The sequence below is a fragment of the Acanthochromis polyacanthus genome, chromosome 15 (genome assembly GCF_021347895.1).
Source record: "Acanthochromis polyacanthus isolate Apoly-LR-REF ecotype Palm Island chromosome 15, KAUST_Apoly_ChrSc, whole genome shotgun sequence".
Taxonomy (NCBI): domain Eukaryota; kingdom Metazoa; phylum Chordata; class Actinopteri; family Pomacentridae; genus Acanthochromis; species Acanthochromis polyacanthus.
Genome location: NC_067127.1, coordinates 16,071,434 through 16,096,279, shown reverse-complemented (window position 1 = coordinate 16,096,279; position 24,846 = coordinate 16,071,434). Strand labels below are relative to the sequence as shown.

General features: G+C 40.2%; 1 protein-coding gene across 1 annotated transcript; it reads left to right on the top strand.

The window, feature by feature from the left end:
- On the top strand, window positions 1-24,846 carry sptlc3 (serine palmitoyltransferase, long chain base subunit 3). Its single transcript, XM_022191298.2, is given in 13 exon segments — window positions 1-273; window positions 1,664-1,855; window positions 3,606-3,760; window positions 5,227-5,375; window positions 9,216-9,340; window positions 10,829-10,922; window positions 13,416-13,484; window positions 13,487-13,520; window positions 16,420-16,639; window positions 19,801-19,927; window positions 21,746-21,881; window positions 23,813-23,942; window positions 24,043-24,846. Coding segments are annotated over 13 exon segments (1,647 nt in total). The 5' UTR covers window positions 1-171; the 3' UTR covers window positions 24,157-24,846.

Genomic DNA, 24,846 nt, shown 5'->3' with positions numbered 1-24,846 from the left:
CTTGTTTTGTTGCAGAGGCGTTGGATACACGCGAAGTTCAAATAACATTTGAAAGGAGGCTGAACCGACACAGCAGAAGGAGGAAGTCACCTTTGGAAGTTGAGTGAGGCACACCGGTTCTACCTGACAGTCAAACAGAAGAGAGACAGCCGCCGCGGTGCTGGAAGGAATATGGCAAGAAGTGCTGCTGACGGCAACCTGAAGCCACTGCTCACCCAGAACGGACTGAAACGGGAAGATATCGACAGGAATGGCTATCACAGCAAGAGAGAGGTATGCCTGACAGCGGCTGCAGGGTTGAGATTTATGTAAAAGTAAATGAAATTTGTGCTTCAAATTGTTCCGTGCGTCAGATTCAAGGTGTGGCCAGGTACTTATTTGACTGCTTCAGGGAGTGGACATGTTGTCTTCCTTGAGGCTCTTCACCTCAGAAGACCCGGATTCACCTACTGCATTTATACTAAACTAGAAAAAAAACATCACTACAAGACCCTGGCCTACACCCAGAGATGCAATAACTGACACTGACACTGTGCTTTAAATCTCTAATAGCAGTTGTACATAAATCAATTGTTTCGTGACTTCCTATCCTCAACACAAATTTGTTGTTATTAACAGGAAACAAAATGATGTTGCTCTTTTTTGTCAAGGGACAGGATTACAACAGCAATGCTGACCCCGCCCTGAAATGCTTTTCTTTTGCCAAAGCAGGTTTTCTTTCCCTTCAGGCTAAATACTACAGTCAAAAAGGTGCAGTTCTGCTTTTTCTTAGGGTCTTCTATGTGCAGTGTAGGACTCTCCTATTAGTAGCTAGCTACAATATAAACTAGCTAACACTACTTCTGTTTCACTTTAGCTCTTCACCGTTTTTCAGTACATGCCTTTACAATTCAGTTCAATTTAGCAAATATTTTCATCCCAGACATAGAATATTAACAATTCACTTCAATTGGAGGACAGGGTTGCAGCTTTTCTCAACATCACTTACCACTGCTTGAAGATTTTTTTTCAGTCATTTTACAGTCCTCAAAAACTTTTCTGAAAAAAATATAAAAAGTAATAATATGCGTACTTTGTAAAAACATTTTTTCTGGATATTTAAGGTGCAATAGCTAAAGCAAACAACATGGCGACCGTAAGTGATATCTTCTTAGCACTGTCAGAGGAAGTACCAAAATGTCACGTTTTTCCTCTTTGTTTGTTAGTTGTTGTTTTTTTATGTTTCAGAGTAATGGAAGATATTTTCATTGGTTTATGCATTGCCATTATGTCAGTGACATACATGGTCATAGAACTGATAGTTAGTTTTGGAGAGATAGCCAAAGTCTAAAGATAATGGGCCTTGGCTTGTCAGCCCGAACTGCCTCTTTACCGGAAAATAAATATAAATTCTGCTGGTTTATATGTACAAAATTAGTATGTTCATGCAGAAAATGACCCTTATTTAATGTAGCATTGCTGTGGATAGTCCTCTTCTTGCTACAGTGTTGAATAATATGTGTTGGTGATTAGTAAGCCACTGTCTGACTCCTTTTTATTCAGGCTAATTGGAGTGTGAACTACAAACCTTCATTTGAAACCGAGCCACTTTTATTCATACAGCATTGTGTTCTGTTGTCTGGTCTGCATTGAAGACAGCTTATGTGTGCCTCCAACTGTACAGAAAAATGGCCCAGGGACTGGTGTCGCCTCCAGGAAGCACATGCAGGAGTCCTTTGAACAGGCGCCCATGTATGTGGCTGTTATGACATACCTGGGCTTTGGCATTGTCACGTTGTTTGGCTACTTCAGAGACTTCCTCAGAGCTGTGGGCTTAGAGAAGTGCCACCTTGCCCAGGAAAGAGAGGAGCAGAAGGTAGGTAAAACATGCAAACACGGGCAAATTGAAGGATTACACACATCCTGTAGACATGCACATGCACCCAGACATGCACTCGGTGTCAGTGCAATTTGTTTTCCTCTAATTATTTCAGTTTTTCCTTAAGCTCTCCCTCTGCTTTCTTCGCTTGTGCTCCTCTGCACTAAAATGTTGCTATGGGTGAGCCAGGACGCTACAGAGAATATCTGTTGAAGATCTAATTAAATCTCAGAGGATGCAAGCTTTTTCTTTGTTGTGCTTCAGATTTTCCTGAGCAATGCCACATTAGAGCCTTTGTGTTACTATAGACTTGATATAAATCCAAAAATTGCATGTGCTTGGAGTTGTCAGATTAATTTTTGTCCAGGTCCCATTGAAAAGGGTATAGGTTTGAAAAATACTGATGTGTGACCATGTTTTTGTTGTTATTTTTGTGAGGCAGTATGTCTGTAGACAGAGAGAGTGAAACTGTGTCTAGAGGAAATAACCTGGCAGTTTGTGCCTGTGTTTGACAACAGTCATTTGCAGTATGAAATAAAGGAAAGGAGAGCTTCACTATATCAGACGTCCAGAGAAGGGTCAATGAGGCAAAACTGAAAATAACTCCGGTAAGCATCATCGGTGGATAGAGTTGTAGTGGTATTTGCTTAAATGCCAGAGAGCACCTATACCACATTTGTATATGTTTGCTTAAGCTGTGGCTTGTTTTTAAAGTTATGAAAACACTGTTCCTATATTGGCACGTTAACGCACATTACTTAAATATAATTTATCACATGATCAGATGTTGGGTCGAGTTCATGAATCGCAGCATTAGTTTGAGGTTATTATTCAAACATCTATTAAATGATACCATGAATATAGTAGGTTGTAACTAGTATGGCGTATAGCAATGTAAGTGAAAGAACAGAAGTAGCTTGTGTTTTATATGATTCCATTTACTTACTTGTAAATGAAGCTATATACAAAAAATAAATAAAAGTTGCAGTGCAGACAGAGATCAAGCTAATCTTGTAGGTGAGACTATAAAACCGTAGCTAAGCAAGCTTTTATGTCCTACAGGCATTGAGCTGCAGCACAAGCTATTCAAGTTCAACAGGGTGGTTTTGTAATGTTTCTTTTCAAATGCATAACCAGTACAGAGACTGTTAGAAGAGCGAAAACAGAATGAAAGGATGTTGTTCTGCCTTTTATGTTTATTATTTAACATCAGGTAGTGCGAGAAAATTGTTTAATTCCCTGTGCGAAAGGGTAGCAACAGCAACCAGCAACTTGCAAAGTGGAACATTTTCTTGCATGCGACTCAGTACATGAGTTGAGAATGAATCAATCAGTACGCTCTAAATGTCAATAAAGCTGTGAACAATTGATTGTTTTTTCTGGCTCTGATGCAGGACTTATGTGATGATTGGGTCTTAAAACGCTTAAAAGATGTTAAGAAATTTCACTTGTATTATGTGAGATATGAATATTTCCTTTCTTGGAGAAAAACGGTGGCCATGCACTCCCGTATAACTGCACCTTTGTAAGTGTGTCAGTGTTAGGATTGTCTTGAAACAGTATGAAAACATCACAGACATTTAAAGACTAGATCCAATTCTCTTATCAATGTAACAACTGAAAATGTGGCTTGAATCATCACTAAAAGATCTATTTTTTTGGTTAATACTGAATCATTGAATGAAAAAAAACACCTCTTACTTTACAGAATATACTGACTTAAAGTGAAAATTGTCCTCATCCTCAGGATTTTGTCCCACTTTATCAAGATTTTGAGAACTTTTACACTCGTAACCTGTACATGAGGGTACGAGACAACTGGAACCGGCCTGTATGCAGTCTGCCAGGACCTGTCTTTGACCTGATGGAGAGAGTGTCTGATGACTACAACTGGACGTTTAGGTACTGTAAAGTAATTATCCATTGTAGAAATACTGAAGCAGATTATAAGAAGACACACTAATGAGCCAAAACATTATGGTGCTTTACATAAATGAATAACACTGACTCATAGCAACGGCACATATCAAGGTCTGTTAAATTAGATGGTAAGTGAACAGTGGGCTTTCATTATAGTGTTGGATGTGGGAGGAATGGAAAGGTGTAAAGATCTGAGTGAGTTTGACAAGGACCTCATTGTTATTGTCAGACAACTGGGTCAGAGTATCTCCACCATTACACCATGTGGGATACCTACCACTGGGTATTGGAGGTATTTGCTGGAACAAATCTGACCCGTGGTAGCTCAAACTCACAGAAGGACTTCAAGGATGTGCTGAGTCCTGGCACCAAATATCACAGGGAACCTCCAGAGATCTTGTAGAATCCATTCCTCAGTGGGTCGGAGCTTTTTGGCAGAATACGGCCAACAGCATGTCGGGCATAATGTTCTGGCTTGTCAGTGTATCCCACTCAATTTACGAATGTACAAATGCTTTTCCAGCTTAGAACAGGCCAGCAAGTGTTTCAGAACACAATCATCTCTCTTCTGGGGCTACACGCTAGACAACCAAGATTTATTTGGCGTACCCAAACATGGGTATTTGTCACCAGCAAAGATATGTCATTCCTGGGTTTCTGGGCTGCAGTTAATATTCCTCTGTGCTGCACAGCACAGCCAGGGAATATATTATGAAAAAGAATACGAACAGAGCCACAGGGAAGGAATGTGATATTAAGAATCAGTAAAGAGGTAAGCGTGGATTACAAGTTTAAAGAGGGTTAATGTGACTTGAAACGTAGAAATGGGACAGTGAGCTTGTCTTTTCTGGTGAAGTGTGGAAAATGGGCAAAGAGACATGTAGATGCGGTATGTAGATGCGGTATGTAGGGGTTTCCTGGTTTGCACGAGTTAAGAGAAGAATTAGGTCAGTTGATGAAATGGAGAAACTCTCTTCAAATACTTTTCCTTTAGACTTTGATGATGTACAATGTGGATGTGCACTTTTGACTGACCATGTGAAGTTGTGTGACATTAACCTGAACTTGCTTTCTTGCCAGATGTTATTTGATTCAGACTTTCCATGGTTTCCCAGTTTACTCACTGTTCCATGTGTACTTCATTTATTGCATTGCAGTATAATCTCTTGATTATGGCTAAACGTGGCATGTAGATATTTGATGAAGTACTTAAAAAAGATGAAACTGACATAACACAAGCTGCTTCTGTATGCCATCACTGCTGCTTACCCTAAATACACGTTATAGTTACTCTCCTCACAAACAGAACAGTATGGATGAAGTACCATGTTTTTGATTAACAAACAGAATATTTAATCAAATGTCGATTACTTTGTGTGTGTGAAAATTTGTGTGTATGTGCAGACAAAAATGAAGCTAATTGATTTCTATCGGAAATGTGTTTACAGGTTTACTGGCAGGACATTACACAATGTCATTAACATGGGCTCTTACAACTACCTCGGCTTTGCGGAAAACAACGCTGACTTCCTGAAAACTGTGGCTGATAAAGTGAATCAGTACGGTGCTAGCGTTTGCAGCACAAGGCAGGAAATTGGTGAGTTTTGTGGTCAGTGTTCACTTTTACAGATCAAAGAAGCTGTGCGTCACTTTTTTGAGCAAGTTTCAACAAGGGCATTCATTTTATCTTTAGCAAACAATGTCAGCTTTATAAGTCAAATTATTGAGCTGTTAGTGTAAAATGCTCAAAATGTCTCATATGTGCCTTTATTACAAAGATCTCTGTCAGACCCTGATGACACTGAATAGGCTGAGTACCAAATTGGAAAAAAGAATTCCATCTCCTTAATCACAAATGTCATGATCTATTATATTTATTTTGGTATTATTTTAGCGTTTTTTTATTATATTTCTTGTAAATTTTACTGCCCACTTATTTAATTATCTCTGTGACTGCAATGTTACATGAATTATTCAAGTTTTGTTAAATTATGTACCATCTGGGCATAAGTTGACATCACAACATATTGGTTCACACTGAGGGGCAGGAGATGCTCTATGATAGTGGAATGTAAATAAAAAAACCCAGGAATAAAACATGTTTCACAGTCTTCAAACCAGGAAGTCGGCTCAGTCAGAAAAATTGATTAAATTTCAAAATCAGAGTCTTTACTGACACAGTCAATATCCATGCAGAGGTGAGAAATCAGCATGGCAAACTTATCCTAGAGTGAGCATGCAAAATGCAAAAACCTGGAACAAGACAAAGTCTAAAACATATAAAGGACAGACAAAAATTTCAAAAGGAGACAGGGAAAAATCCAAAAACAGACAGAAACCAAACACAAAGAGTGGCGCTCGAGCACGACTGTACAGCAGGATGCAAACGAAATTTACATGTATGTGATGGAAGCGTTAGAACAGCAAGGATCTGAAAGTGAAATCTGTGGCTTCTGATGAATTTTGAATGGTGTTTCATCCTTTGAACTTCAGTTCAGCTTCTGATGGTGTTTAAGTGGCTATGTGGGCCGGGATCTTGTGTTCTGGCAAAGCAGCATTGCAGCAGGGAAATCTAATGATTACTCGTCAAAATATGTCAACATTATGGAGCATTATGGAGCTTGTTGAACAGGCCACACTTAGTTAAATTTACCCGAGAAAACTAGTTTTCTCTCTGCTGGTGATGTTCAGTTTGTGGCGCTGCTGACACCAGGGTGCTGTATATCTTCTGAGAGCAGGCTAGCAGAAGATGAGCTGACATACAAACTCAGAGCAAGTTGAGTCACTGTGTAGAGACCCGTGATATCAGCAGTTGGACAAGAACAGAGAAAACCGCAGGAATTAAAGAGCATGTGATTGCTAGTTATTGGTATTTTTGTCAGAGTGCAAGTATGACTTGCGCACCATACCCCACCCACATACACACACAAACCTCCACACCATCCATTATTCATTTATTTTATTTATTTATATGTTTATTTCTCTTTCGAAATGGGACTGTTTTACCCTGGGTTTCTAATGTGTGTTTCAGCTGGCTCACTGAACGAGTTACTGAATAACAAGCATTTCTCCCATGAGACCTTATTAAGCATAAATTATTAAAGATCCTAATGTCTCTGTAGTAGTAGTGATGGTATCATCACCACAGGGTTTTTGTATTGGCGATCTACAGAAAATCTTCCAAATCAAATTTTCCTGGATCCATTTTTATTGAGTTTACCAGCACTCAGTTTATTTTAATAAAAATCACAAAAACGGCATACTGTTAGATTGAATCAAATATCTTTTAAAGACTGGTTCTTTTTTTAAAAATGTTTTATTACATATGTACATTAATATGAACTGTCCCATTTTTAAAAACAAACAAACAAACATATCTCCCTTTCCATTCTTTTAGAAAATGCAATTCAACATATTGTTTGTATGTAATGCCAAGTTCGGTTGAGTTCAGCCCAAAAGGTATGAATAAAAAAAATTACAAATCATTTCCCCACAACTACATACAGTATAAATTGGATACATTGTATCTACACTAAAAGTGTAGAGAAGTTTAAGTATACATGCAGGGCAATTTGAGATGCTTGTTTTTTTTTTTTTTTGTCAAATAGGCGTGCAAAAGATACAAAGTGCAGTGGAAACACGCCCTCTGAATAAACAGGCATGTCAAACATTCATGGATTTGTATTAATGAACAGCTCAATGTTCCCATTTCTCCTGCAATCATTAACATACAGTAAATTAGATAATGATGTCAAGCATTCAAAAGAATGACAAATTACAAGAAGCGCATTGTTGTAAAAATATTAATACACAAATACAATATGGCTGTTTTGCATCTTTACATGTTGAGACTTAGTCAGTTGCTGCACTTGTCTATTGTGACTCCAGTTGAGGTTAGTGATACAAATGATTAACTCTTTTATACTGGCTCTTTCCTCTACTGGCTGTAAAGGCTTTGAAACTAAGTCTCAGTCACATGTTTTCTGTAAAAGAGACAGATTTAGCTTGGAGGTTTACAGTCAGATGTTATTGTCTCTCTGCAATAACACTTGGCAATTGCTGTTCAGCTTTCCCATCAGCAGACTTTGATGATTGTGGTTACAGCAGGGTGACCTTGGTAACTCATAGGACAGGTGACCAAGCTTAACAAGACGTGGGTGCTCCTGTATTTCTGCTAAGTCAAGTAAGCTAAATGAGCAAGGTCTATTCACTCTGTTTTTTCTGAAGTATATTCAGACCTAAAGCAGCCTTCTGAGGTGAACATTTCAATAAGGAGGCAGGGCATGCCTTTAAAGTCATGGCTAAGTAAAATGTCCAATAAAAAGAGAAAATGCCAATACAGTCTGATTTAAAAAAAAAAAAAAGAAAAGAAAAGCTGCACATGCCAGCCGGGGCTGTGAGCCTGAGTGGTCGAGGAAATGTATGAATCGATTTGACTTGGCGCAAGGCCTGATGGAAAGCACCGAACGTGAATTACCATAAAGACAGAGCTGCTTCACTGCATTATAGTTTTATACACATCATTCAATACCCATTTTCCAGTCCTTCCTGAAACATACAGTCTGTTTGAACTTTTAATACCTGCCCTCTGTGGTTACCGATTGTTATTGATTATGACTACAGTGATTAGTAGCCCATGTATATGCAATGAATGCTCCGTTTTTATAAAAATGCATGAAGTGATATACTGTATGATTAAAGCATGCACTGAAATCATTTATAGAGTAACTTTTAACTCAGTCGTGTAGACACCAGTTTCATAGCCTTATAGTAAGCATAGAGAGTGTTGAAATGTGTTACAGGTTATGGTATATTTCTACCATACGTATCATATATAACTTTGCTGAGAGCCAGCAGAATAAAATACAGTGGATATAAACCTTTTACTGCCTACCGCTCTCCCTGTAGCTCCCAATTACAACAGTAATTCTTCTGTTTATCAGCGAACCACAAGGGCAGATACATGAAAGGTATCCCTGAAAAGGGACTTTTATTGCACAAAATAGAAAAAACACCATGTTAGGTGCTAGTTTACAATCTGATCAATTTTCTGAATGAATTCTGGTTCCCACCTGTCACTTTGGGTTATAACCAACTGTTTCAGTTGCAAAATGTACTGCAGAAACATTTCAGACTTTGCAAGGCCTGCCTTGATATTACCAGGGATAAGGAGGGTAGCTGAACTAAAATACAATTTGCCACATCTTGAATCTTTATAAAGCTCCTCAAATCCCCAGAAAGCGAGAGGCACGGATGCTGATCCAGGCCTTTGCCTTTGGGTCTCTTGGTTTTATCAGGACACATTTATCTCTGTCAAAATTTGTGATTGGATGGCAAAGACCAGCAAAACCTCGGGACTAAAGGCCTACCAGATATACCAACAGGTACAGTGATCTTGTCAGCGTGAGTTATTCTTTTGTTGATTTCTGTCTTGTAGGTAACCTGAGCATCCACGAGGAGCTAGAAGAACTTGTGGCCAATTTCCTTGGAGTAGAGGCCTCTATGACTTACGGGATGGGTTTCGCCACCAACTCAATGAACATTCCAGCACTTGTTGGCAAGGTATGTGATTTTACTCACTAAATTCCACACAGTATATTGGAAACCCTACTGTATATGGTGTAATATCACAGTGCAGCAGATATTAATCTAATTAGTTTGACTTTTTTTTTCCTTTCTTGCATATGGCCTAAATTAATGAATAACAGTCATCTAAAGTCAACTGCGTACAACTCCCGACCCACCCCTCTTAATTAAAATCATAATTAAACGTTACAGTAGCCAGAAGGATGAGGCTTTGGGCATACATGGCTTCATTCAGACACATAGACGAGGAAGGGCAGGTTTTGTTAAGAGCACTACTCAAGGGTGTGATTACCCATACTCAGGCCCCTCGGCACACCAGCCTGGCTCATGCAGCGGGCCGTGGGTTACCAGGGGCAACACACAGCACAGATATCTGTGATTTGACTGGACAGGAGGAAGAGGAGGTTGACTGTTGAAGTGATGAGAACAGGGTCGTTTATGCAGCTCAAGAGGTGTAGTAGCCCCTTAGGCTGCAGCCCCCTCAGTAACCCGGCAGAGGCTGGGGGGTCAACCCTGACTGCCAACTCTGTCCTCCAGGGACAGGCTGTGCCAGGACAGGCCTTGCTGTGCAGGCACAACAACATTAGAGTGACAGCTGCTGGTAGACCAGGGACCAGGCCAGCTGGACCCCAGGCCAAACCGAGCGTATCTGTCACTGAGACGGTGTCAACATACCCAGTACAAGACTCCATTCAGACTAATGCAGTCAGATGCTTAGAGCTTCAGCATTATATATGCTAATGTACTGGAGAGAATTTCGTGGAACAGCTGAATTAATTTGCATGCTGATTTCTGTGGAATATGAAGTACTGTGCTTTCTTTTCTGCAAATTGTAATATGTCTGTGGGTCAAAACTTCATCAGACATCAAAGAAGTAAAAAACATGTACAGAGCATCTAAATTTTCATACAAACAAAACCTAGACATAGGTGATAATAATTGAAGCATGGATGGGGGCAGGGCAGTCGGACTGAGCTGGTGTGTAATTAGCCAGGTGAATCCTGTTTTATATACTGCACATTCCACAAGGACACTATGCTAAACAACTAAACATATTCTGCAAACATAAAAACAAGCAATCTCTTGAAAAACTGATGCAATCATATAGATGGGTAGCACACAATGCCATGATTTCCATCCCTAAACTGATGATTATGTTTACCATTTACAAGCTAATTAATTTCTTCTGTACCCAAGAGACAGTCTAATTGGCTCTCTAACTCTGCATAGACAACTATACCCAGAATGCCATTATTCCCTGTCTATGCAAATGTTGAAATCTTGTCAGTAACAGAGCTTACTATTAAGTAGTCAGGGTAATATATTTACACAGGAATTTAGAAGAGTTCCTAAGGAATTTTGGATTTCACGATTGCAGAAGCAGAGAATTCAGTTATTATGGTGGAACCAAAAAGCTTTCTTGGTGAATTTTAAATGAAGCCTTCTCTCTTTACTGATTTCCAGGGTTGTTTAATACTAAGCGATGAGCTCAATCACACATCTCTGATTTTGGGGGCCAGACTGTCAGGAGCAACTATTCGAGTTTTCAAACACAACAGTAAGTCCATCAACTTTCTTATCTGAAAATCAGTGTTTTAACCTGACATGAACACAATTAATTTTTAAAGGTATTATCTGCAACATCTTTGCTTTCAAATTCTTTAAAACAACTAGACCACTGACTTGTGTTTTTCAACAATGTTCAAACCAAAATTTTATTCAATGTAATGAAATTTATTTTGATTGCCTGTCTTTGGTGTTGTATCACATGGGGAAATACGATGAACACCAGAGAGTATATCAGAGAGTGTGGAAGTAAGAAAAAGTAGACACTATTATTTTAGTATGATTAATTTGACCATGGATAACATCACTGTACCCCACTGCTGAATTCACAACACAGCAGTTACATGACCTGCTATTATTTGCAGCTATTTCACTGAAATATGATGACAAAACATGAATAAACATGACTAAATATCCTGTTAATAACTTCACAAAGTCATCATCTTTTGTTATTGCTTTGATTGATAAACCCCTTGCGTCAAAAATGGCATAACGTGTGTCTAAGTTATAGCCAATGAGGTCTATATTGTTTGAGTTTACCAACATCTTTGGTTTTTAAGAGTCATTGTCTGTTTGCTGTACCGTCCAGAGCAGCAAGCATTGTGTCTTTTTTGTTTTTGTGGGGAGATTGTCTGTTGGTGAAGATTCTGTTTCTGTTTGCAGCCAGTACTGCTTACACTATCTAGTTTACTTGTCTTCATACTAAACTGTTGCTGCTGCAGGAAGCACTTTACTTTTTGTGCAGTACAGGATTTGCCTTGGGAAAGACCTACTTAACATTCTGTGTTTAGAGCAGCAAGTGTAAAAGCTTTAAAGAAATGGGTTCAGTTTACAGTCATGACTGTGTGTTATACATTTACAGCAGAAATACAAAACAGAATATTATTTATATGAAAGGGTCATCTTACTATAACTCTCTGTCCTGTATTATATTGTCAAATTACATACTGTAAATCGATATAAGGGGAAACGATTAAGTATGGCTGATACAGCTCAATTGTGCTTGCGTTAGAAACATCTCTCTTCTTTCGGGAGACAGCACAAACCAGCCAGTTCTGTGGCGGCAAATGTGTCCTGACAGGTACAAGCAGAGTCAGTTATGGGTCCTCCAAGCAGATCCCAGAGGCCTGTCGAAAGGCAAAGAGCCCTCAGGCACCTGAGCTGCTGACCCCTCCCTGCCTCTAAAGCTCCTGCAGCAGACACTCTTTTATTAGCAGAATATTTACTAAGAGGGTTATACCAGTTAACTCAGACATAATAACAAATAATGAAAAAAAAAGAAAGACGACGTGATCTTTTTTGTAGTAGCTGTTAGTTCAAGTGCAGTCTAAGGTCATCACTTGTTTGGGACATGTGGAATGTCTTATGAGGTTTATCTTTAACAGAGATGGCATTTCAGACCAGAGAGTAGCTGGACTGGTTTGTGTAGTCTAGCATAGTGTCACTTGGATGTCATAAATATTACAGATGGTCAAAAAGGATTATCAACATTAAGGTGTTCATTCTTTTTCTTTCAAAAAAATAAATCTATTTATTAATTTGTTGTTTTTAAGCTAGTAGCGTTTCTGCACCCTGAAGGTCAGAGCAAAGATAAGATAGTACAGTGATATTTTATGGACATTCACAACTGTGTGCACGTGTATCATGTAGGAGCAGAGATAACCATCCTCATATGGTGGGCATACAGCCAATGTCAGGCCGTGCCTATCTTCAATCAGTGCTTAACTGTGAAATAATCTTTTTCTCATTCTTGAATATGCGCACAGCAAGCCTCAGTGGATTTCTCTTCCACTCTCTGCTGTCCTCAGTCTTCCTTAGTAACATTAAATGTATTCTGTTCTAGTAAGCTTCAGGAAGGAATTTTAGCAGCACAACATCTGCTGCCTCTTAAGTAAACCTGTTTTTGTGCTGAGGCAGTGATATCAATCATCTATGATAGATTATTAGCTATGACAGGCTTCCTTGCTGCTCAGCAAGAAATGGTTGGATTGCAGTCATACTTCCAATAATACTCCTTATTAGCTGTAGCTATTCAATACTGCCATCTGCTGGTGTGCCACAGAGGATCATAAATAATCTTACCGTTACCTCTTAGAAACTCTACATGTCACTGTAAAAATTATTCCAGAATTCAACCATGCAGTTTGCACCGAACAGGTCTTTGGTCAAACCCATTTTTGTGCTCAATTAGTAATCCTCTGTGATGCAGACATTGCAATCGTATTTCCTGTATGTTGTTTGTAGAAGGTGTTTCTGGCAAATAAAGCAGTGCTTTGTGTACTTTGTAGACTGCTTTGCCCTTTGGAAATCATTACTTTGCGTACTGTTTGTTTGAGTTGGTGTTCCCTGCAAGCTATGATTTGATTGTTGTTGCAGTCTATTGTGCAGTATTTTTTCTACATATAAACTGTTCCACTCCCCCCCACCCCACCCCTCTCATTCTCCTCTGTGTGTATGTGTTTGTGTACGTGTCTATTTGTGTCAGATATGCACAGTCTAGAGAAGATGCTAAAAGAGGCAGTTTGCTCCGGGCAGCCTCGGACCCACAGGCCCTGGAAAAGATCTTAATCATGGTGGAAGGCATCTACAGGTCAGCTGTTGTTATACGGCCCACACATTAGTATAGTCACTCTCACAGGCACATACACACGTGGACAAAATTGTTGGTACCCCTCAGTTAAAGAAGGAAAAACCCACAATTCTCACTGAAATCACTTGAAACTCACAAAAGTAACAATAAATAAAAATTTATTGAAAATTAAATAATCAAAATCAGCCATCACTTTTGAATTGTTGATTAACATAATTATTTAAAAAAACAAACTAATGAAACAGGCCTGGACAAAAATGATGGTACCTCTATAAAAGATTGAAAACTATTTGACCAGAGTGACATGATTAACTCAGGTGTGTCATTTAATTGACATCACAGGTGTTTCCAAACTCATAATCAGTCAGTCTGCCTATTTAAAGGGAGACAAGTAGTCACCCTGCTGTTTGGTGAAAAGGTGTGTACCACACTGAACATGGACAACAGAGAGCGAAGGAGAGAATTGTCCCAGGACATCTGAAAAAAAATTATAGACAAACATCTTAAAGGTAAAGGCTATAAGACCATCTCTAAACAGCTTGAAGTTCCTGTGACAACAGTGGCTCATATTATTCAGAAGTTTAAGACCCACGGGACAGTAGCCAACCTCCCTGGACGTGGCCGCAAGAGGAAAATTGATGACAAATTGAAGAGACGGATCGTTCGAATTGTATCCAAAGAGCCCAGAGCAACCTCCAAAGAAATTAAAGGTGAACTCCAAGGCCAAGGTACATCAGTGTCAGATCGCACCATTCGTCGTTGTTTGAGCCAAAGTGGACTTCATGGGAGACGACCAAGGAGGACACCACTGCTGAAAAAAACTCATAAAAAAGCGAGACTGGAATTTGCAAAAATGCATGTTGACAAGCCACAAAGCTTCTGGGAGAATGTCCTTTGGACAGATGAGACCAAACTGGAGCTTTTTGGTAAGGCACATCAACTCTATGTTCATAGACTCAAAAACCAAGCATACGAAGAAAAGAACACTGTCCCTACATGGAGGAGGCTCAGTAATGTTTTGGGGCTGCTTTGCTGCATCTGGCACAGGGTGTCTTGAAAGTGTGCAAGGTACGATGAAATCTGAAGACTATCAAGGCATTCTGGAGAGAAATGTGCTGCCTAGTGTCAGAAAGCTTGGTCTCAGTCGCAGGTCATGGGTCTTCCAACAGGACAACGATCCAAAACACACAGCCAAAAACACCCAAGAATGGCTGAGAGAAAAGCGTTGGACTATTCTAAAGTGGCCTTCTATGAGCCCAGATCTGAATCCCATTGAACATATGTGGAAGGAGCTGAAACATGCCATTTGGAGAAGACACCCATCAAACCTGAGACAACTGGAGCTGTTTGCTCATGAGGAGTGGGCCAAAATACCTGTTGACAGCTGCAGAACGCTCATTGACAAATACAGAAATCGTTTAATTGCAGTGATTGCCTCAAAAGGTTGTGCAACAAAATATTAAGTTATGGGTACCATCATTTTTGTCCAGCCCTATTTCATTAGTTTGTTTTTTTAAATAATTATGTTAACAATTCAAAAGTGATGGCTGATTTTGATTATTTAATTTTCAAAATTTTTTTATTTATTGTTACTTTTGTGAGTTTCAAGTGATTTCAGTGAGAATTGTGGGTTTTTCCTTCTTTAACTGAGGGGTACCAACAATTTTGTCCACGTGTGTATCTTGGGTCAGTCAAGCTCTAGTATCAGTCTGTGTAAGTATGGATTACCAGGTGGTCTTTAGCTGAATTTTACACAGCGAAACTTGGTTAGGAATCTTTATTTGTAACCTGAGGTGAATCTGTGCTCAGCAGTGCCTGTAATGTTCTCTTTTTCAATTGCGTCCCTTTCTGCCTCTGAATAATAGATTGTGTGTGTGTGTGTGCATGTGTGCGTGTGCGTGTGTGTGTGTGCCCATGCCAATGGTTGGGTACCGTTTGATTACTGGAGAGAGGAGAAAGGTATTGTGTGTGTCTCCCGGCAGTGAGCTATCCTGAGTCGTAGTGACCCTCTCCATCTGCTCATTAGCTCCAAATCAAGGCCAAATGGAGCCACAGAGATTGACTTGGCTGCACCCCCAGCTCCAACTGTTTATCACGGCCATTTTCTTTTCTCCTTTCTTCCCCCTTTTTGCCCTCAATTCCACTTACATTTAAATCCTTCTGAATATGACACTATGAATTTTATTCAATAGTTTTAGGACTTTTTTCCATCAAGAAATAGGAAAACCATAAACATGACCATCACTTGACATAAACATAGTGATTACTTCCACAACAATTCTGGTACTCTTAGAGACAGCTTAATTGCAATTCATCAGACTGTCTTTAATAGGGAATAATGTCTAATGTCAACCTCAGACTTGAGAGCGAAATGCCGCCTTTCAGTACAGCAGTGAAAGAGCTAATGCTCCATCTATCACCTCCCAGTAACATCAAACGGCTTGGATAAAGAGTAAGCATGCTTTAGCTATATCTTGGGCCTGCCTTTGATGTCCACATCGGTCCTGGTGAAACCCTGTCTTATGTCATTTGGGCTGCAGAGGTTCTCAGCCATAGTAAGCATAGCAGGTCTGGGATTGCTCCATTCCCCAGCCATATAATCGCTCATGCTGTCTATTTGTAGCCTTAAAAGGTTTGCATCAGAGGGGAGGAAGGGATGGGAGAGAGGTGGGAGTAAAGTGAAAGAGGCCAGCAGAAAGATTCCTGGAAGACTGTAGCATGTCAAATTATGTAATATGCATTTACAGATGGAGAGATGCTCTGCAGTGGATAAAGTTAGTTCAGGGTCAGATTCTTTTCCTGTTAATCACTCTGAGAGTTTGGTTTATCATTGGTGAAATGTGTGTCCACGTTGATCCTATTGTAACTGTATTCTTTGTTTGTGTGATTCTGTCGTTAGCATGGAGGGCTCGGTGGTGCGACTCCCTGATATCATCGCTCTGAAGAAGAAGTACAAAGCGTATCTGTACCTGGATGAAGCCCACAGCATCGGGGCCGTGGGACGATCAGGGCGGGGCGTGACTGAGCTGTTTAATGTGAACCCAGCTGATGTGGATGTGATGATGGGGACCTTCACAAAGAGCTTTGGGGCTGCTGGAGGCTATATCGCAGGGAAAAAGGTTCCTGTGGATTTTTGGACTTATGGTTGCAGCTTGCTTTGCTTTTTTTTTTTTTATCACTAGTAACAATATTTATATATTTATATTACAGGTTTGTCTTTATCAGTATATCCAAATATCTAAAATCCCCTATTTTCCTATTATAAAGTTAAGAATACTTACCCACATTCACTTCGGTGGTGTTGCTGATTGTTGGCCGTATAGACTGAAGAAAGAGAGAAAAGCAAGGCAAGGTTTTTTTTAATCGCACGATTCAACAAGGTGACTGAATATAAAGTACACCCCAGACTCTTGGCCATTCTGACCAAGTAGCTTCACTGTAACAGTGGATACTGAGGCTGGAGTCTACCAAAGATCATCTCAATTGTGCAGATCAGTCTGTAACGTTCACTTTATTCTTTCGGAGGTAATTCTCCACCAGGAGCAACACAAAGTGATGATCCAGACCCAGTTTTGCAGCTGACTGCTTGAGGTTTTCTTTCAAAATCTTCATATATCCTTCTTTCTTCATTATTCCTTCAACCTTGACAAGATTCCCAGTTATAGACACACTGAAGCACATTCCCACAGCATAATTCTCCCATCATTTAACTGTGGGGACAGACGGTGTTCCTCTCCTTTCTTTCTCCAAACATAAGCAATGTCTCTGTGGCCATAGAGCTCTAGTTTGGTCTCATCTGACCAAAGGGCATGCTTCCAGTATTCATAACCTTTCTCCAGATTGTCCTTAGCTTACTTCAGTCTGGCTTGAAGTTGTTTTTTCTGTAGAATTGGAATTTTTCTTGGCCTGCATCCTTGCCGTCCATTTCTGTGCAGGGCTCTAAAATATTGGATAAAATCTGGGGAATATTGCTGTAGTACGTTTCTCAGTACGTACCACCAGTGATTGTCTCACCAATAGAAATTGGGACTGATAAGGCACATGGCCCAACCAGTCAACCTGGAATCTACAGCCCTAATAGATAAATGGAGTGTCCTACTCAATGCAACAATGAAGAGAGACTGACGCATTAAAAACAGTGTCATCTTTTTGTGAGCTTTTTTTTAAAAAGAAATAACCCCGAAACAACCCTGCCCTGCTTAAAAAGTAATAACGTGTCTTCACTGTTTTTATTTTAACTTCGTATCTCCAGTTCATTCCTGTAAAATAGTGAACTGTTAACACTGCTGTGGACTTCTTGATTCTCCAGTCAAGCAGAAACTAGTCTGGTTGCCATAAAAAAAAATGATCCTATGGACTCGCATTGGCTCAAGATAAATTTCATGAAGTGGGATTAATCACACTGAAACAATTCCAATAGCCTTGGGTAAGTTACCAGTACAGAAAATCAAACAACTGAGCTGACTTTTTGATGCTTTCCTGACATGGTTTTAATAACCTGGCAAGCATTGTCTGCATAGCAAAATTAACCCATTTGGCTCCACAGCGGGGTAAAAACACATCATGCAGAGTACTTTCAAATATTGCAAAATATTTGTAATCTTCTCTGACCAGGTCTGTATTTATGGATGAATGGGAGTCAGTCATACACACTCCATCACATCCCACCTCTCTCATAACGCTCATATGTCCAACAAATGTTCCTCGGGCTGTAACTCTGGGCCTTTGTAATTCCTTTTTACTCCATTAAAAAGTACACTTTAGTACATAACCACACCGGTTTTGTGGCAGTTGATTAGAAAGCAACAGAGGAAACGGCCATGTTGTTTGAATTAGATATTCAGAGGGACCCTTCCTTCCTTTGCCTTATGTTGGCTCAGCCCTACTCTGCCATAATAAGAAGGTAAAGCTGGCAGCGTGCCAGTCCCTTCTTGTGGCAGGCATCGGAACTGCGCTCCAGATTTAACAGGATGACTTTTAACAAGCATGATAATGTTTGAAGTATGAACGCTGTGCTTGGTTTGACAGCTGGCTGTAGTAAACTCCTGATAGAAAAAGGCAAGAAAAGAGAGAGAACCTTTAGATTTGACGTATTTGTTGTTGTGGTGAAATCCCCCAAATCCTGCATTAAGTGGATTCAGGTTGACCAACAAAAGACTCTGCAGATGTGTTCTGGAAAACAGTCATGTTATAGCTATTTTATGAGAGTACCAAAAATAAATACCCCAATAAATACACTCCAAGCTCCTTCTAATTCACTTCAACCATGCCAGTAGAAGGCTTCATTCATTAACCCTTTACTCAAAACTTAAATTGCACTGCAGTCACATACCTTAAAGTATGTGCAAGTGTGCATGCTGGTCTGGCACTACTCCTACTCTGTGGCTTTGTGGACATGTATCGCCACATCAGTATTGTAGCCGCCGTGTGGCTGAGGAAACACTCTGAGCTGTCACTCTGTGCCAGAGGCATGAGATGGATTTCGGACATGTTCTCTTAACTGGTTTATCTTGGTCGCACCAAAATCCTGCGGGGCCATAAAGCTGTGAAAATCTCCCGCCTTAAATGGAAACAGATGTCAGGTTGTTTCAGGGTTCTTATCCTACGTTTGAGCATTTCCCCTAAAATCCCTTCCCCTCATGTGTTCGAGGAAGCCGCAGCCGCCGCCCAGTGGGGACAGATGGTGGTGGAGTGCAAATGGTGTCCAGACAGCATCTCCGGCTATGTGTCATCACCCTGCACCCGCTCGCCACCACACAGCCACCGAGTAGCAGCCCCATCACGGCTCCAGGCCCGCTCCCAACCTCAGACCTCTTACACACATGTGCTAAGGGGACCCACGACCAGATCAGTTTCCTGAAATCCTGTTCTTCTCTTGTCAACCACCAGCAGAAGTCATCTAATGCTGATGTTTCAGAATAGTAAGCATGACGGCAGTCTTCATTCTGGCTCATTCTGATGCCGGTTCTTTCTCAAATTAGTGGACTGGTTCCTTCAGTGGGGATTGGAGGGCAGGAAATGATCCAGAGCTATTTTACAGTCAGCCGGGATGAAGAATTGATTTGAGGTGTATTAATTGCTTCTCAGGTGTTGGCTATACATGAGCTCTCTCTAGTGGTGCTGCAATAAAACTGCAGGGTCACGCTCGTGTTAAACAGGAGATCTGTAATCATTTATTTCTGTAAACTCGTATGCAATCTGCAGCGTTTTAGTAAAAATAGATTGTAGGCAGACTGTATCTCTGCTGACTGTCTGTGTGACGCTGTGTCTGATATTACAGGACCTGGTGGACTACCTGCGTTGTCACTCTCACAGTGCAGTATACTCCTCAGCCATGTCCCCTCCTGTCACCGAGCAGATCATACGTGCCATGAAGTGCATTATGGGAAAAGACGGGAGCACAGAGGGTAAGCATCTGAGCCCATTGTAGTTCCTTCCAGTGAATGTCACCCTGACTCTCAGTCTTTTTTATCTATGTACTCGTCAAACGCTCTTTACGCAGACAAATATTATGTCTGGCTTATAAAAATTTTACACCTTTATATAATTTTTATGGAAACAACTGCAAACCAAATCCAGAGGACACTACCAATGTTAGCATTAGGAATAAGACCTGCAGGGAAATACAAACAGCTGCTTGGTCAGAAAATGTGGAAGCAATTACAGGGGTCTGCAGTGGTAAGGAGAGGGGAGACGTGCAGTCCCTGAGCACACGTGACTCTAACGTGGAGGAAATCATTTTCATGTGTGTGTTGCGAGCAACGCTGTTCCTCTGAAAAGTTGCTGCTTTAATGGCATCAGACACCAGGGCAGGGAAGCAGTGGTTACTAGACAAGTCGCAAAAGCGCCACAGCAATTCTTCTCGAGTCAGTGTGGTTGTACTTCTGGAAATACAAGCAGTACTGGTGGAATTAATGGGAAATAAATGAGAGATTACAGATTAGAGTCGCACACTGCCACATTTACAAGACTTAAAGGATGCAGAATAAGCTATGTAAACTGTGTGGCGTACAGACATAAACGTGTCTGCATGGAGCGCTGTAATGGGTTAATCACTACAAGGACCAAGGCCTGGTGTGTTATGGTTGAGGTATATTGCAGTTTCATGCAGAGATGAGTAAGTTTTTCATCTGGCTCTGAACCAGACATGCTTTGCATCTGACGTAGCCCAGCGCAAGAGCTGTTGTGGAAAAATCAGTCTTGACCTGTCTTATAGTGGGGGGAGGAACACAACAAACAATGCAGTCTTTTTAAACATCAGCTCCAGTGTCCATGAGAACACGATAAAATATCACTGCGACAAGAAACATAGCATGCTCTTTGCATGTCTGCCTAGTTCTTTCTCTCAGTCTCCCTGTGTCTTCTTCATCTTTCTGTTTGATGTTGAATTTCACACAACTCTGACAGACAGCAGCATCTACACGTTCTCGCCCACTCAAATGATTTCTGTGTCTGGCGGCAGGTTTTTGACCTCCATGCCCTCTATCTTAGCAGAGAGGAACAATTTACAAAATGGGGTCTGTGCTTTTTGGCAGATGTCCGAATGTTATGTTTTCCCCCCTCTCTCTCTCTCTCTCTGCTGAGATAAGGGGATTTAAAGTGCTCTCTTACATCCCTTTGAAAGAACTGCCAATCTGTTCCCAGGTAATCAGAGGGAAACAGAGCTGTGTTCCAAGGCTGGGCCATGCCAGGCTCTGCTGCAGCCGTGGAGCAAGCAGGCTCCCCAGCGATTCGCATTGTTTGAGAACACAGGGGGTGGGGGTCAGCAGAGCAGGCCTCCTCTGCTGCCTTTGATTTGTTTTCTAATATATTTATCTGAAATACATGTGATACTTAAGCTTTATTTGTATTCAGTTTCGGTTATGGCCAGGGTCCAGTGGTAGTCCACAGTCACTAATTTTGTGCGAAATCCATCATATCCAATTTGTGAGCCCCCATTCTGGCAACATGAGAGTGTGTATACCATACCGTCAGGCGGACAAAACTGAACCATCTGCTGCTGCAGCTGAGATGTAATCACGAGCAACTTCATAGTGGAGGCTAGAACGGCCCAGATGGAGGTGCAGGACTCACAAAGAGATGGCGCTGCTAAGAACTCACACTACATTAGCTACTGCTGACAGGTGATGTCCCTCCCTGCAAGGGACAGCGGAAATGTGGGGGGAAAAGCAGCGAGTTGGTGTTTTGCTCATGTACATCTGGTGGTGTCCTTGTTTTAATTGAAGGCATTAGACGGATCCGCCAACTGGCAGAGAACACCAGATACTTCAGGGCCAGGCTGAAGGAGATGGGCTTCATCATCTACGGCAATGATGACTCACCTGTGGTTCCAGTCCTGCTCTATATGCCAGGCAAAGTGGTGTAAGTACACTTCAACTCGCAGCAAACACACTTGTCTCTTTTAGAGTAGAGTGAAATGATCTCTGTATTCATTGTGCTTCGGCCAATTTTGAAACTGTAAATAGGACCTTCCTTTGTTGTCACAAACAATTTCTGGTCAGCTCACCTTGTATCATCTCTTATCATCTATAAGTGATTTGGATGGCAGCCACGTTACTTTTTCCAAAGTTTCCATGAATCAGTAATGTGGAGTCATGCAGCCTGTAACCACTTAAGGGGTAACATCAGGTATTGATTAGGTATAACCCTGGATTGTTTGAGTCACTCAGGTATATAATCAAATGGGTATAAAGTGTCTTTCAATGCCAGCCATCATTAATATCCATGAAAAGCCAGATCAGTCCAGTAATTGTCACAAAGCACTATAATGTAGCTGATTTTACATCTAACCCTAACTCTCTCTTATCATTGATGATCATAAAAGTTGTAATTTCACTTGAACCAAATATTATTTGGAAAAACAAATTTGTCTCATCACTACACTGAATATTTCTTAACAATTATGTGAATGCATTGTTTTTGCTGTCGCTCAGTATTCAACTAATAATACACAACACTGTAGATGTTTGTTTTGTCAAATTCCTTAGGCCATTTTAAAAACACATTTTAATGTTGGACCTCTTCAAACTGTCTACTTTGCCACAAATTGAGCCGTTTCCTGTTTGACGTCATTAATCTAAAGTCATGAAATGAAGATATGTTGCTTCTAGGCCATCAAAAGTGTTAGCTATGTGCTCTTTTTAATTTACGGTGCTTTGCAGAAATTATCAAGTCTTTCCGACCACACATTCCCACTGCATAATTAAGGATTTAGATGGAGCAACATTCCGTGTGACTTGCAAATACTCCTCATTCTAATGTGGCTTTTTTGCTCATTTTGGAGACTTTATACCTCAAAAATGTGTTGCATAGTTTTGTATTTTGTAGGTAACTCTTGATGCCCATTTCTATATTAAGCCCTGTCATCAGTTAGACTCGATACAGATGCTTATACAGGACACATTGCAACATGAAAATGCACGCGCAGCACGTTGTCTTAAAGGTTCACGTTAAAAAGGAGGAGAAAAAATCGTAGAGTAACATGTATAGCGTTGGTTTTGAGGATTTGATGTTAGAGATTTTAATTCTGGCCTTACAATTAGTATAATGCAGATGATTGTATGAGTCACTTGAATTTGAAAAAAAGTGCAGACAGATTTTTAACCCTCCTGTTGTCCTCATTTACAGGCACCAAAAAATATTGTTTTCTTATCTGAAAAAAAAAAAAAAATTAAAAATCCAGCAAAAAAAAATCCCGAAAATTTGCAAAACCTTCAGGAAGAAAATTCCAATAATTCCTCAAAAGTTTCCCTTAAAAGTTTCATTTAAAAAAAAACAACAAATGTGGCAAGAAAATTCTTGTAAATATTTTCAAAAAATGAGTAAAAAATCTTCCAAAAAATATCTAAAGCTATTACATATATATCAGTAAAACTTGTAATATTTTTTAAAGAATCCATAGTCCAGCGAAATTTGCTGGATTATGGTTGATTTTTTTTGTGAATGTTCTTGAGAAATATTTTTAGCATTTCTTTTTTCCACCATAAACTGTTCAGAGATTTCCAAAAATGTTGAAAATATGGACATCAGAAGTTTCACTGCGAAAATATATTCTTTTTCCCACATCTTCAAACTTCAAAACGGGTCAATTTTGACCCGCAGGACGACACGAGGATTACATGTGTCTAGTTTGGATTGTATAATTGCATTATTTTTAGAAAGTAAAATGGTTGTCAGCAGTGAATTTGCATATTTTAAATGTAACTTCATCTGTCAGGGTCAGGTGGAATGAAGTTTGTGTGCTCTACAGTTTGTTAAAACTGATCACTGTTTCTTTTTTTGCTGCTGATCAGGGCTTTTGCTCGGGAAATGCTGGAGAGAAAAATCGGTGTGGTGGTGGTCGGCTTTCCAGCCACACCGATTACTGAGGCCAGAGCTCGCTTTTGTCTGTCTGCAGCTCACACCAGAGACATGCTGAACCAGGTAGACACACAGAGGAACTGGCCCACATGAAATTCCTCTCTATTTTTCTTCACCTGACCGAAACATACATACATGTTCTGAGACTTCCCGCTCTCCTCAGGTGCTGCACCACATGAACGAGGTGGGAGACGCTCTCTGTCTGAAGTTCTCACGGCGGAAATATTGCTCTCGGCCTGACCTCTGCGATGAGACAGACTTTGAGCTGGACAGCTGATATGACCCCTGACACCTTAACTTCACAGTGTCAAAACTAAGCGTCCACCCCACCGCACTCATAAACACACAACTCCAGGGTAACACCCATATCTCACAGCAGAAGAGGGGCCAAATGTTTGGCAGCTGCTTTTTATATATTTTCTACCACTTTATGATTCAACAGAATTTGTCCTTCTTTAAAAGACAAGGACTACAGATGGAAATTAGCATGATGCTAAATCTGGTGCAGCCATCTTTTTAATGTAACTGCACGCTGTCCTTTTTCAAATAAACTTGAAAGAAAGAAAGAAAGATAAACTGTATGAACTCTTGAAATATTATTCCTTATGGCATTTATTATATGTAACATTATTGTACAAGCATTGCTGGACTGCTCTCAAACTCACACATGATGTAAAAAAGTATTTTATTTTTTATGCATTGACACATTGTCAGTTCTGGTTAGACGTTAGGCTCCTCTGGAGTCACATTTGACGACGGGTTTGAAATTTTAGATCACATTTATTCAAATTTTTGTCTATATTTAGACATTAAGAACTTATTATGGAAGCATTTTTTTTGCTTCACATGAATTAATACCAGCTACCATTAATTAAAAATGCTGGTAATTATCAGAGAATAATAAACAGTTGCTGAGAATATAATGTAAAGAGTTCTGTTTACTTAATTAAAAGTTTTGTCAAATGTG